The 12,710-nt window shown below is 37.4% G+C and overlaps 1 protein-coding gene across 5 annotated transcripts in view; it reads left to right on the top strand.

Annotated features, from left to right (window-relative positions):
* Positions 1-598: 598 nt before the first annotated feature.
* The window catches only part of KRCC1 (lysine rich coiled-coil 1), a 17,844-nt gene continuing 5,732 nt past the window's right edge, over positions 599-12,710 (top strand). The window contains exons 1-3 of one of the 5 annotated variants that reach the window (XM_024129965.3): positions 600-820; positions 9,870-9,974; positions 10,338-10,513. Coding sequence is in view for 3 of the 5 variants with exons in the window: in XM_028496998.2 (XP_028352799.1) it covers positions 9,970-9,974 (5 nt within the window). In the remaining 2 variants the exon portion in view is untranslated. Of the gene's footprint in view, positions 821-1,095; positions 1,263-1,629; positions 1,773-9,869; positions 9,975-10,337; positions 10,514-12,710 lie in introns of those variants that run through there. The other 4 variants (XM_055088982.1, XM_028496998.2, XM_028497000.2 and 1 more) reach the window with 4 other exon arrangements.

Genomic DNA, 12,710 nt, shown 5'->3' with positions numbered 1-12,710 from the left:
AAGACCCGGCGCAGCCAAAATAAATAAATATGTATATTTTAAAGATACGTATATACATATGAAAGGAAATGATGACTACAAACCATGGTAATGATTTCTTTGGGAGACAGGGAACGAAAGGATGAATGTGTCTGTGTGTATATATATATATATATATATATACATATATATATATATATACATATACTGAGGGAGCCAGGAGAGAGAAAAATGTCACTTATGGAGCAATGATGACAACGTATCATAACCAAGGATTTTGCTCAGTCTACTCTCTGTATTAAAGGTTCTAACAAAGAAAAGAAAAGCAGGAAAGCATGTATTTTTCAGATATTTTGGAGGTAGAATCCGTAGATTTCCTGATTTTTTTTCTTAGTGGTTTGAGATTCACTCTCCCAAGGTAAGCGGCCCCACGAGCTTTTCCTTCCTTCCAACGGAGAAACCACGAGCATCCGAAAAATGGCTGGCACGAGCCAGGTTAGAACAGAGCCCCGGAAGTAGCAGACGAAGGGGGCGGGGTAAACAGGAAGGCGGGGCTAAACGGGGCTTTCTGGGAGCGGAGCTGCTGGGCAAGTGTAGTAACGCGCCTCGCCGCTATGGCGGAGGTGCTGTCCTGTCAGCCGCGGGTGGTGGCGGCGACTTCCCCTCAGGAAGTCCGGTCTCCGCCTCCTCCTCCCACCCCGCTTGCTCGGCGGCGGAGGCATTGGTGGCGGCAGCGGTTGTCCCTGCCTCTCCGCCTACTCCACCTCGGCCTACCCACTGGCCGGCGGCGTTGGCGGGGAGGGGACGGTAGTTGTAGACGGCCGCCCCTGCCTCAGAGAAGGTGAGTTCCCGCCCCGGCAGCGGGGGCGGCCCAGGCGTTCAGCCCCTCGACCCCGCGGCCCGGGAGAGGCCAGGCGGGCCCGGACAGTACGCTCCCCTCTCCACCCGCCACCCCCGGAAACGGGCGCCGGGGCCCCCACGCGTATCGCTGCCGGGGAAGCTGAGGTTGGAGCGGGAGAGAGGCGACCAGGCCGAGGCCGTGGATCTGAAGCGTCAGGGAGAGGGAAGGGGGGTGATGAGGACACTCGGAGATCGAGGGAACAGAGACGAGGAGAGAAAAGGCCCCAGACGTGGAAGGGCGTAGACCTGCGCAGGGTGAAATCAACATCCTGGAAAGTAGCGATCTCACTCACACGTGGGGAGAAGTGGATTTCGGAGTTCTGGGAGAGTAGGAAGTAAACACGCGAGCTTAAAGGTGCCGTGCCCTAGCGGAGAGAAGGCGGGTGAGGCTTTTGAGGGATCACTTTGTAGAGTTTGCCCGGGTTTATGAGGATAACGCCGTGTAAAACAAGCCTCTAAGATTTACAGCCCTATCTTGACAGTGGTCTGAGTTTTAATATGTACCTGCCAGCGTCAAAGCTAATAAAGCAGGACATCGGGGCGGCGAAAACAGCTTTTATTCAGCAACTACTGACAGTTGGAAAAGGGGTTTTAAAGAGAAAATGTAAGAATGGGGCAAGGTGGAGCTCAAGTAGAGGCAGGGACGTGCAAAATTACAAAGGGTTGGGTAGTGTCCTTGCAGTAAATGAGCTGTGTCAGTTTGCTGGCAGTTACGGAAGTGAGGGTTCTGTTTTCCCACAGGGACTGGGAGACAGAGGCCCTGTCCTTCCTGATGATTACACTTCAAAGGAATGGCTTCCAGATCCTTGAGAAAGACACTCCTAAGTTGTAGGAGGTACACACATACATCTCAGAGGGACAGAGCAAGGGTTCACAATCGTAAACCCTTTTTAGTAAGTACTAAAGAGCTAAAGAGCGGCCAGGGACCTGTCATCAGGTGTTGGCTAGAACAAACAGTAAACGTCTTTTGACAGCCCCAAGTTTTTCCAGATCTGAGCTCAAAATTGGGCTGGTTCATCGGAGGGCCGTAGCCACAGGCTGCTGGAGGCCAAGTTAAAGTTTGGTCAAGTCTTTGTGCAGAAGTTTGGAAGGAGTATATCTGCCTAGAGTTTTCACCAGCACATTTTCCGTAACACAAAAAGCTATTTCTTGATCATCTCAATCTAAGAGATGTTTGAGTTTCTACAATTACTGTATACCTGCAAACAAACTGCTGGTTCCAAACCCTGAGTTTAGGCTTTAAGGAAGTTTTGGAAAGGATTTTAGACGGTGGAGCTTGATCCCACTGCAGAAGATCTAGTAAAACATTACGCCATCTTCATTTTCATAATTAATTTTTAGTATTTGCAGTGTTGCCTTATGTTGCTTTTTGTCTCCAGAGAGAAAGATGGTGGAAGCCAGAACATTGTTGGATGATTTAATTTCCCTTTTCCTGAGGGACAGCAGTAAATATAGTAACTTCATTAAAATAATTTTTATTTTCATCCTCTTCCACAGTATACTCTATTTTTGTGTGGTATTTGATAATCTTTTATACCTTTCACTTGGAGGAGTGGCAAACAGTAAAGTATTATAAATTTCTTTAAACATTTTGTAAGAACTTTATATAAATTCCATTCACTAAAAATGGAAATTAGAATTTCATTGCAACCAAATGATGTCCATTAAGTCCCTTAGTGAAGACAACCTTTGGAAGACTAGATTTAGTGTCTTTAGTCAACCTGGGTTAGTATGATTGTTAAGATATTAAAAAATAAAATCTCTTGAATTTTCTGCTTTCGTACCAGATTTCCTGCCTTTCACTAACAAGTAAGCCTGCAAGTAAGCCTGAGCAGTTTATAGGTGTCAAGACTACAATTCATTTTAGCTCCCATGGCCACATCACAGGAAGATTTGGAAACAGTTTCTTACGGAAGAAAAAAAAAAAAAACAGCTTTCTGCCAGACTTCGTTTTTTGCAATGACTTTGAATATGTGCAATTACTAAACACTTTAAATCAGTTCACACGATGCTAGCAGTTACTTTTCTATACTGCTTCAAGGTGGTATGAGAACTGGAATAGGAGTCTTGACTGTTAAGTTCTAATGCTAATTTCTTAACTAGCTGTATGACCCTAAGTCCCAAACTTCCTGGACTTGAGTTTTGTCATCTGTGGAGAGGGGAGTTGGACTAGCCCAACTGAGTGGTTCTCAATCAGGGGTGCTTTTGCCCCAACCCCTCCTCAGAGGACATTTAACAGTGTTTGGAGCCTTTTTTTTCCCCCTTGGTTTTTGCCACTGGACAAGAAAGGGCTTGGTGATTACAGGTGCTACTGGATCTACTTGGTATAGGCCAGAGATGCCACAAACAGCCTAAAATGCACAGGCCACCAACACAAACAACAAAGGTTTATCCCACTGAAGATGTTAGTGGTGTCGAGGTTGAGGAAGTCTGCACTAACCAAACTGAGCTCCTTGACAACTCTAAAATTATGAACTGATTTTGCTGTTCCATACTGATATTCTTTCCATGGCTTGGCTGTGTACTAGAACAGCAATTCATAAAACATGAAACTTTGACCTCTAATGGCCATCAAATGACATTCAAAGACTAATGAAGTCTGTTGAGTTATGCTTGAGACTTCACTAGGATTTGAAAAACAAAATACAACTTGTTACCTAAAAATTACCTCTTGTCGCTTTAAGTAAATATCCTTAATTAACTTTTCAGTTAACTGCTACTTAACACACGGTAAATATTTGATATGCTATTTAAAACACTAGTAGGACCCAAGGTATTTTTAGTTTAGATATTTATAAAAGCCTAACGTAATTGCCAGTATAATAGTACATGAACAAGAAGAGAAAAAAAAATTTGCTTAGTACTTGGCCAGTATCTTTTTTTTTTCTTAAAAGACTTTATTAGGAGATTCCTCCAAAAGGTATCAAAGGATTGTCATGCTTCCAGTTATTAAAATTCCACTCTCACTTTCAAGATCCTGATACTATTAAAACTGCTGATCCATTTTCACCTATAGCTGTAACACTCTTAACACTCTTATAAGGAGCTCCTCTATATTGGGCTTGATAATAAAGGTCAGTAAGGATTAAAAATTAGCAAGCAGGGAATATATAGACGGTGTAAGATTATAAATAGGAAATTGAGAAATTAAACTCAATCACAAAAACCCAAAGAAACACCACATGACCAGACTTATATGAAAAGAAATATACATTGCATTTATGGTCAAGGGAAAGATTTTCCAGGACACTTTGTAATTCATTCAGTTAAGTTTCTCAGATATTTTTGTTAGTTAAAAATGTTCTACTGAGTAATAATATTCCTAGGAAATCAGTAACAACAAAACCATAGCAAACAGTTCTTGCTTATCTGCTTTTTAGGAAAAAAAATTAGACTCATTTTAAGAATGAAGAACATTTCTGAATTCTTATTGAATCATAAATCCATTTACATAGCAATTGCCAAAAATGTTCCTTTGTTTTCTTGACAGTAAGCAGAGATTCGAGTCAAATGACAGAAAATCTAGCTAACAGCCCTTCTTACAGTTATTCAGAAAACAGTTAGAGCTCCTACTATGGACCAGGTACTGTGTGTTAGGACAAGAGCATTCACAGACCCATTCACGTTTACTGATCTTTTAGAAAGACTGGCATGTATTTGATGGCATTCTGAGATAGGATGTCTGCCATGGGTCCAAGTAAAACTAATTTCACAAGCAAGAGCCTTGAGCTAGCTAGCCATAGATTACTTATAATTATTGATGTTCAAAGGTTTAGTTTAAGTTAAGACGTATTTTATGTTAAGTATGTAACTAGTGCCCGCAATTAATGATTTTGTTAATTTCTTTGTATTTTGTCATTGGAAATATGCCATAGTAAATCCTCAGTTACTTTTATGGTTGTAGTATTAGTGTAAAATAGCTTGAGCTTGGCAAACTCAAAGGTCACATACTAATCTCATTTCCTGAAAAGGCAAGGTTAATAACTAACACAGTTAAGAATATTCATGATGCTAACAGGTACATGCTGCATCTCTCAAAACTTCTTAAATGGGATTTGACCCTCAAGGTCAAAACAAAAAGAAATAAAACAGCATACTTTGGTTAATGGTTTCTTTGGGGGTTTTTTGGGTTTTTTTGGCCGCACCACTCGGCATGCAGAATCTTATTAGTTCCCCAACCAGGGATCGAACCTGTGCCCCCTGCAGTGGAAGCACAGAGTCCTAACCACTGGACCACCAGGGAAGTCCCAGCATACTTTGGTTAAGATAACAGAATCAGTTAGCTAGTCTCCTAAAACTTAGTGCTGTGTTCTACTTAGTCTTTCCTAAGATTGTAATGGCATTAAAAGATTGCAAATCTCAAGAGCCAGGAACAAGGCAAGGATATCCATCCTCACCACTTCTTTTCAGTATTGTACTAGAGGCCCTAACCAGTATAGTCAGACAAGAAAAATAAAAACGTTTACAGATAGGGAGGAAGAAATCACACTGTCTTTATTTGCAGATGCTATGATCATCTATGTAGAAAACCCCAAGGAATTTTGGGAAATGCTACCAGAATAAGTGAGTTTATCAAGGACACGAAATACAAGGTCAATATACAAATCCAATAGTATTTCTAAATGTTAGCAACAAGCAATTAGACATTGAGATTTTTTAAAAAATACTATTTACTATTGCATCAAAAACCAAAATACTTTTGGATAACTTTAACAAAGTACAGTGAATTCTCCATAACATTGCTGAGAGAAAGAAGATGCAAATAGTGGGGAAAATTGTCTTTTAATGCTTCTTAGTGAACTAAATTTAAAAGTATAGGACCATGCCATTAATTTGGTATATTTATTAAAGAGGAAGAATTTATTAAAGGGAACCTAATTACACCTAAAACTTAGCAAATTAACATTCCTAATTTTGCTCAAACATTTTTTTCTTCAGTGATTAAAGATATTTAATAAATATTTTTAAAACCTTTATGCTGTATTATGTTTTAATACCATGTCACAACACAAATAATGTGCTGTGGGCGTGAAAATTTTTAGTAAATTTTTCACTCGAGTTGATATGCTCGTTCAACCTATTAAACCTATGGAGACATATTAAAAACATTTCATACAATGCAAAAGTTAAATTCAGGTTTTGCTATTTCTAAAAGGGTGGTTGGAATGTAACAAATTCTCTCTGACAGGTCTAGAATTAGGAAAAGTGGAGTGGTTCTTAGTATTTTATTAAGATATGAAGCATTTTTTAGACAGTTTTGAATTACAAGTAATTCATACTATTCATGTGTTTCATATTTAACTCAGTAGTTCACGTGCAGTGTTTTTATTACTTTAGCTTTTGCAATGGCTTTAGCTACTAATATTGAAATAAAAAAGACCAAACCTTGTACAGCTATTGAATAACAATGTGCATAGTTTCATTTCTACAAAATAAAAGATTCCATTTCTTTCTCTTTCCACTATGATATCTTTCCTGGAAGTAAATGGCATTGTGAGTGTTGGTCTATAACTAGGTTTGTGGTTTACAAATAGGAATGTCAAGTTTTCAGAATTTTTCTAGACTTTTTCCAAAAATTTTAGAAGGTACAACTGAAAAAATACTCCAGATTAGTTTCAGAAGGGACAAACTATTTCTTGCTTGAGACCTAATACCAGCTTGTAAATAGCCAGTGTGTTTCTGGTTGACATTCCATATTCTTTTAGACATTATATGTAGCAGACATTAACACAGGACATAAACTGAAATCTTTATAAAGAGTTTGTTTAAAATCAGAGCAATGAGAAAAGGTAATAAGGATCAAGTTGAACTTTCAGCTTTCATTAAAAAAAAAAAAAAGTCCCTCTGAAACATGAGTTAGCTTGAAATACAAAGAATAGGTAACTCCTGTCAGGCACTCCTGACCTGTTTACCCATAACCTTTTCTACTTTCTGTAGTTACTAGAATAATTGGTTGGAAAAACATTTCATTCTATCATTTAAGTAGATGAAATACTGAATAACAATAAAAACAGCTCAGCTGTACAGCACTCAATATGTGCCATGCACTCTTCTAAGCACTTTACATTTATTAATTTCCTTAAGACACACAACAACTCTGAGGTGTATGTTATATCCTATGTTAGAGGTTGAGAAACTTGACCAAGGTCATATAACTAATAAATGCCAGAACTGACTCCAGAGTCCCTATATCTGGCTCCTAGAAGCAGTGAGGTAATTAACATAGTATGACAACCAGTAGTTCTGCATAGGTGACTTGAGCTTTGTTAGGTGAGTGATCTTTCTAGAAACAAAGCCAACACTTAAAAATCCAGTTTAACAAACTAAGGTAGAATTTTTTTTTCAAAACATTCATTATAGATCTTTAAGCTCCTCTCGTACACTTTACTGAGGTATACTTACAATAAACGGCACTTATTTAAAGTGTACAGTTCAATGAGTTTTTGACAGGTGTATACTCCCATGAAACCACCTTCATAAACAAAATGCCAAATGTTTCCACCAACCCCAACAGTTTCCTCCTGCGCCTTTACAGTCCATCCCTCCCTCCACCCCTGTCCCTGGCAACCACTAATCTGCTTTCTATCACTATAGATTAGTTTGCATTTCTAGAACTTTTTATAAGTAGACTCATAGTAGGTACTCTTTTGTGTCTTACTCAACATGATGATTTTGTGATTCATCCATGTTGTATGTCTTGCTATTTTGTTCATTTTTACAGCTGAATAATTCTGTTGTATGGATATACCACATTTTGTTTACCCATTCCCTTGTTGATAGCATTAGGGTTGTTTCAGTTTGGGGCTATTACAAAAAAAGCTGCTGTGAATATTCATGTACAGGTCTTTGCATGGACATATGTTTTCAGTTCTCTTGGGCAAATACATATGAGTGAAATGACTGGATCATATAGTAGGTATTTAACTTTTAAAGAAATTGTCAGATTGTAAAGTTGTACCATTTTAAATTCTAACTAGTAGTGTATGGGAGTTCCAGTTGTTCAGCATCCTTACCAACACTTGGTATTTTCAGTCCTTTTAATTTAGTCATTCTGATGATGGTGTAGTATTATCTCGTGGTTTTAATTCGCATTTACTTGGCTGTGTATATTTTTTTTCTGAAATGTCTGTTCAAATCGTTTGCCCATTTTTAACTGAGTTTGTCTTATTATTGAGTCATAGAGTTCTTTATTTATTCTAGATATAAGTCGTTTGTCTGATGTATGAAATAGGAATGCGTTCCACCATTTTGTGGCTAACTTTTCATTTTTTTTAACGGAGAGCTGTGTAAAGCCATGGAGATCAGAAAATATTTCAGGTTTTGTAAAAGCAGAGAAGTGGATTCCAGAACGTGGAGAAGTTTTACATCAGTTGGAAAGGCAGCCAAGCATATCAGTTAATAACAGATTCTGGAGCCAGACTGATCCTGTCATTTATTAACTGCAATCACAGACATGTTCCTTAACTTTTCTATGCCTCAGTTTCCTCATCTATTAACTATGAATAATAATAGTACTTAGTCCATAGGCTTCTTAGGAGGATAAAATTACTTACTATTCTTAAGTGCTGAAATAGTACCTGGTACATGGTAAGGGCAATGCTGGGTAAGTGTTACAGAACAAATTATTAATAGGTGACTTGTAAATGTCACCTATTAATACTTTGAAGTGACCATAAAAGGCAATTTCAGGTTTACTAAAAGTACAAGTGATGCCATGCCTTATTTTCTTTTGTGAACCATCTGGTAGATCAGAGGAATGTTGTGGGATCATATTCTTCAGTGTGGACACTCAGTTTTCCGTGAGATTTTGGGGTATACAGCAGTGTGCCAGGAGGTACTTGAAGTTTAAATGGCACATTTATTTAAAGATTAAATTAAAACTTTTACATAAAATGGATGTTTTAAGGCTAGAATTCAAGAAGTTCACGAGTTTTTAAGGTTAATCATGAAACTTGAAATACATCTTTCTGTGATTGCTCTCTAGGCTGTATACTCCCTAGACCTCCAGGCAATAAAGAGTTCACTTGTCTGACTGTACAGAATGCTTTGGTCAAAATGATTGAGATTGAGAACGATTGCTGTAGAAAGAATAGTTATAATTTAGGAAGACATGTCATGTATTTTTCAAATATTAATAAAATGGAAAAATAAGACATTTATATAGTACAAATAGATTTGAATAATCAGACTCATGAGAAGGAAGATGGTGGGGAGCGGAGTGGAGAAGCATTGAGTGTTCACATAAAGATGCTGAATTTAATTTTGGAATAAACTCAGATTCTGTGAAATTCTTAATGTCTTTCTTATTGGGAATGAATAGATAAATCCTAGATGAAGGAAAAGGGTGAATTCTTTGTAGCAATGCCATAGGTATTATCTTACTGTCTTCCTACTTAAAGTTTTCACCAGTAACATGGATGAACACATAGACTGAATGCATATAAAAACTATGTGTGGGAAAAGTAGGAAATGTCAAGATTAAAACAATTTGAATTTTAAAGATCGTCAGAGGTTGGAATGGTGGCCTAAACCCATTACAAGATGAAGTGTAAAGTCCTGCATTTAGAGAAATTAGTAAATTACATTAAGTACCAGATGGGAGAAGACAGCCAATGTTGGGAGAGAGATGCTACCTTTGGGATTTTAGCGATTACAAGGGTCAGTAGAAGTCAGTAACATGTCTGCTATAAGACACGAAGTACTAAGGCTAGATGCCCCAGATCATTTCCATAAAGTCCAGAGTTCCACTGGTGCCCTAATAACTTCTTCAGAATGGTATTTTCTGGACTAAAAAATATATTACATAGTAACTATCAGAGGCTTACTAAGTGTTTTTATACTAAAATTGTCATTCTAATAAGCAAAAAACCAGTACTTTAGCCTTGCAGGCACTTAGGAAATTAAGATTTGAGATGGTATATGAAATGATATCCAGTTGAAGATTGAAAATATTACCCTAAATGTCTTGCCTCCCTTTATTTTATTCATAGATACCACGTTGAATGAGCAAAGACAACTTTTTACAGATACCTTTTGTAAAAGGCTTATAAGGAATAGTGCCATAATTTGAATCACAGTGGATTTCACATTATGAGGTAGGTTGAAAATAAAGGACTTCTAAATTGTTAGTATTTTTTATAACTGAAGCTGGTACTTTGACTTGAAAGCAAGCAAAACTCTAAAAGTGTTAGTTCAGACTAAATATATTAAAACTCATGAGTGCTATCTTCAAATTGAGAGGTGTAAATTTTGGATCACTTTCTCTAAAATAAACAATATTATTTATTTTTCAAGGGTAAAATACATACTCAAAAAGTTAGCTTTACTTTCACATTTACAGGGAGCAAAATAAGAAATTGAAGATGCATTTTATGAGTTTTCAGATGATTGATCTATGTTGATGTAATTCTAAACTTTGAATTATTTAATTGTTATAACAAGATTGTGCTTGGTTTCAGGTGAATGGGAGTGGAGTATTGGACAAAAAATAGATTTTTTAATCTCTGCATCATGGTTTTTAGCTCCTCAGTTGTTGCACAGTCTCACTATTTGGGGAAAGTTCATGCTAAAAAACTGAAGCAATTAATGGGTGAATATGATCAAATTTCTCCACCAAGTTCTCAACCTGATAAGGGTAAGGTTCCATTCACCTCTTCATTGATCTCTGCACCATCTGTGATCTTTTGGGATTGGCTTCTTTCACTCTGCATGTCTTCAAGGTTCATCCACGTTGTACCATTTATGAGTATTTCATTCCTTTTTATTGCTGAATAATATTCCATTGTGTGAATTGCCACATTTTATTTATCCATTCATCAGTTGATGATCACTGAGTCATATCTGCTTTTATCTGTTAGGAATAGTGCTGCTGTGTACATTTTTGTACAAGTTTTTGTGTGGACATAGATTTTCAGTCCTCTTGCGTTGAAACCTAAGAGTGAAATTGCTGTGGTTATGTGGTAACTCTATGTTTGACACTTTGAGAAACTGCCAAACTGTTTTCCAAAGTAGCTGCACATTTTATATTCACACCAAGAATGAATGAAGTTTCCAGTTTTTCCTCCTTTTTGTCAACACTTATTATTATGTCTTTTTTTTGGTATTTTTTTATACAGCAGTTTCTTATAAGTTGTCTATTTTATACATATTAGTGTATATATGTCAATCCCAATCTCCCAATTCATCACACCACCCCCCCACCACCATTTTCCCCCCTTGGTGTCCATACATTTGTTCTCTACATCTGCGTCTCTATTTCTGCTCTGCAAATAGGTTCATCTGTACCATTTTTCTAGGTTCCACATATATGTGTTAATATATGATATTTGTTTTTCTCTTTCTGACTTACTTCACTCTGTATGACAGTCTCTATATCCATCCATGTCTCTGCAAATGACCCAATATAGTTCCTTTTTATGGCTGAGTAATACTCCATTGTATATATGTACCACGTCTTCTTTATCCATTCGTCTGTCGATGGGCATTTAGGTTGCTTCCATGACCTGGCTGTGGTAAGTAGTGCTGCAATGAACATTGGGGTGCGTGTGTGTTTTTGAATTATGATTTTCTCTGGGTATATGCCCAGTAGTGGGATTACTGGATCATATGGTAATTCTATTTTTAGTTTTTTAAGGAACCTCCATACTGTTCTCCATAGTGGCTGTATCAATTTGCATGCCCACCAACAGTGCAAGAGGGTTGCCTTTTCTCCACACCCTCTCCAGCATTTGTTGTTTGTAGATATTCTTATGATGCCCATTCTAACTGGTGTAAGGTGATACCTCATTGTAGTTTTGATTTGCATTTCTCTAATAATTAGTGATGTTGAGCAGCTTTTCATGTGCTTCTTGGCCACCTGTATGTGTTCTTTGGAGAAATGTCTATTTAGGTCTTATGCCCATTTTTTGATTGGGTTGGTTTTTTTTTTAATATTGAGCTGCATGAGCTGTTTATATATTTTGGAGATTAATCCTTTGTCCATTGATTCGTTGGCAAATATTTTCTCCCATTCTGAGGGTTGTCTTTTCTTCTTGTTTGTAGTTTCCTTTGCTTTGCAAAAGCTTTTAAGTTTCATTAGGTCCCATTTGTTTATTTTTGTTTTAGTGTATAGGAATGCAAGAGATTTCTGTGCATTAATTTTCTATCCTGCAACTTTACCAAATTCATTGATTAGCTCTAGTAGTTTTCTGGTGGCATCTTTAGGATGATCTATGTATAGTGTCATGTCATCTGCAGGCAGTGACAGTTCTACCTTTTCTTTTGCAATTTGTATTGCTTTTATTTCTATTTCTTCTCTGATTGACGTGGCTAGGACCTGCAAAGCTATGTTGAATAATAGTGGCGAGAGTGGACATCCTTGTCTTGTTCCTGATCTTAGAGGAAATGCTTTTAGTTTTTCACCATTGAAAATGATGTTGCTGTGGGTTTGTCATATATGGCCTTTATTATGTTGAGGTAGGTTTCCTCTCTGCCCACTCTCTGGAGAGTTTTTATCATAAGTGGGTGTTGAATTTTGTCAAAAGCTTTTTCTGATCTATTGAGATGATCATATGGTTTTTCTTCTTCAATTTGTTAATAGGGTGTATCACGTGGATTGATTTGCGTATATTGAAGAATCCTTGCATCCCTGGGATAAATCCCACTTGCTCATGGTGTATGATCCTTTTAATGTGCTGTTGGATTCCATTTGCTAGTATTTTGTTGAGGATTTTTGCATCTATATTCATCAGTGATATTAGTCTGTAATTTTCTTTTTTTGTAGTATCTTTGTCTGGTTTTGGTATCAGGGTGATGGTGGCCTCATAGAATGAATTTGGGAGTTTTCCTTCCTC

The sequence above is a fragment of the Physeter macrocephalus genome, chromosome 12 (assembly GCF_002837175.3).
Source record: "Physeter macrocephalus isolate SW-GA chromosome 12, ASM283717v5, whole genome shotgun sequence".
Lineage (NCBI taxonomy): Eukaryota > Metazoa > Chordata > Mammalia > Artiodactyla > Physeteridae > Physeter > Physeter macrocephalus.
Note: the sequence above shows the minus strand (reverse complement) of the source record. Positions and strands in the feature narration are given on the sequence as shown.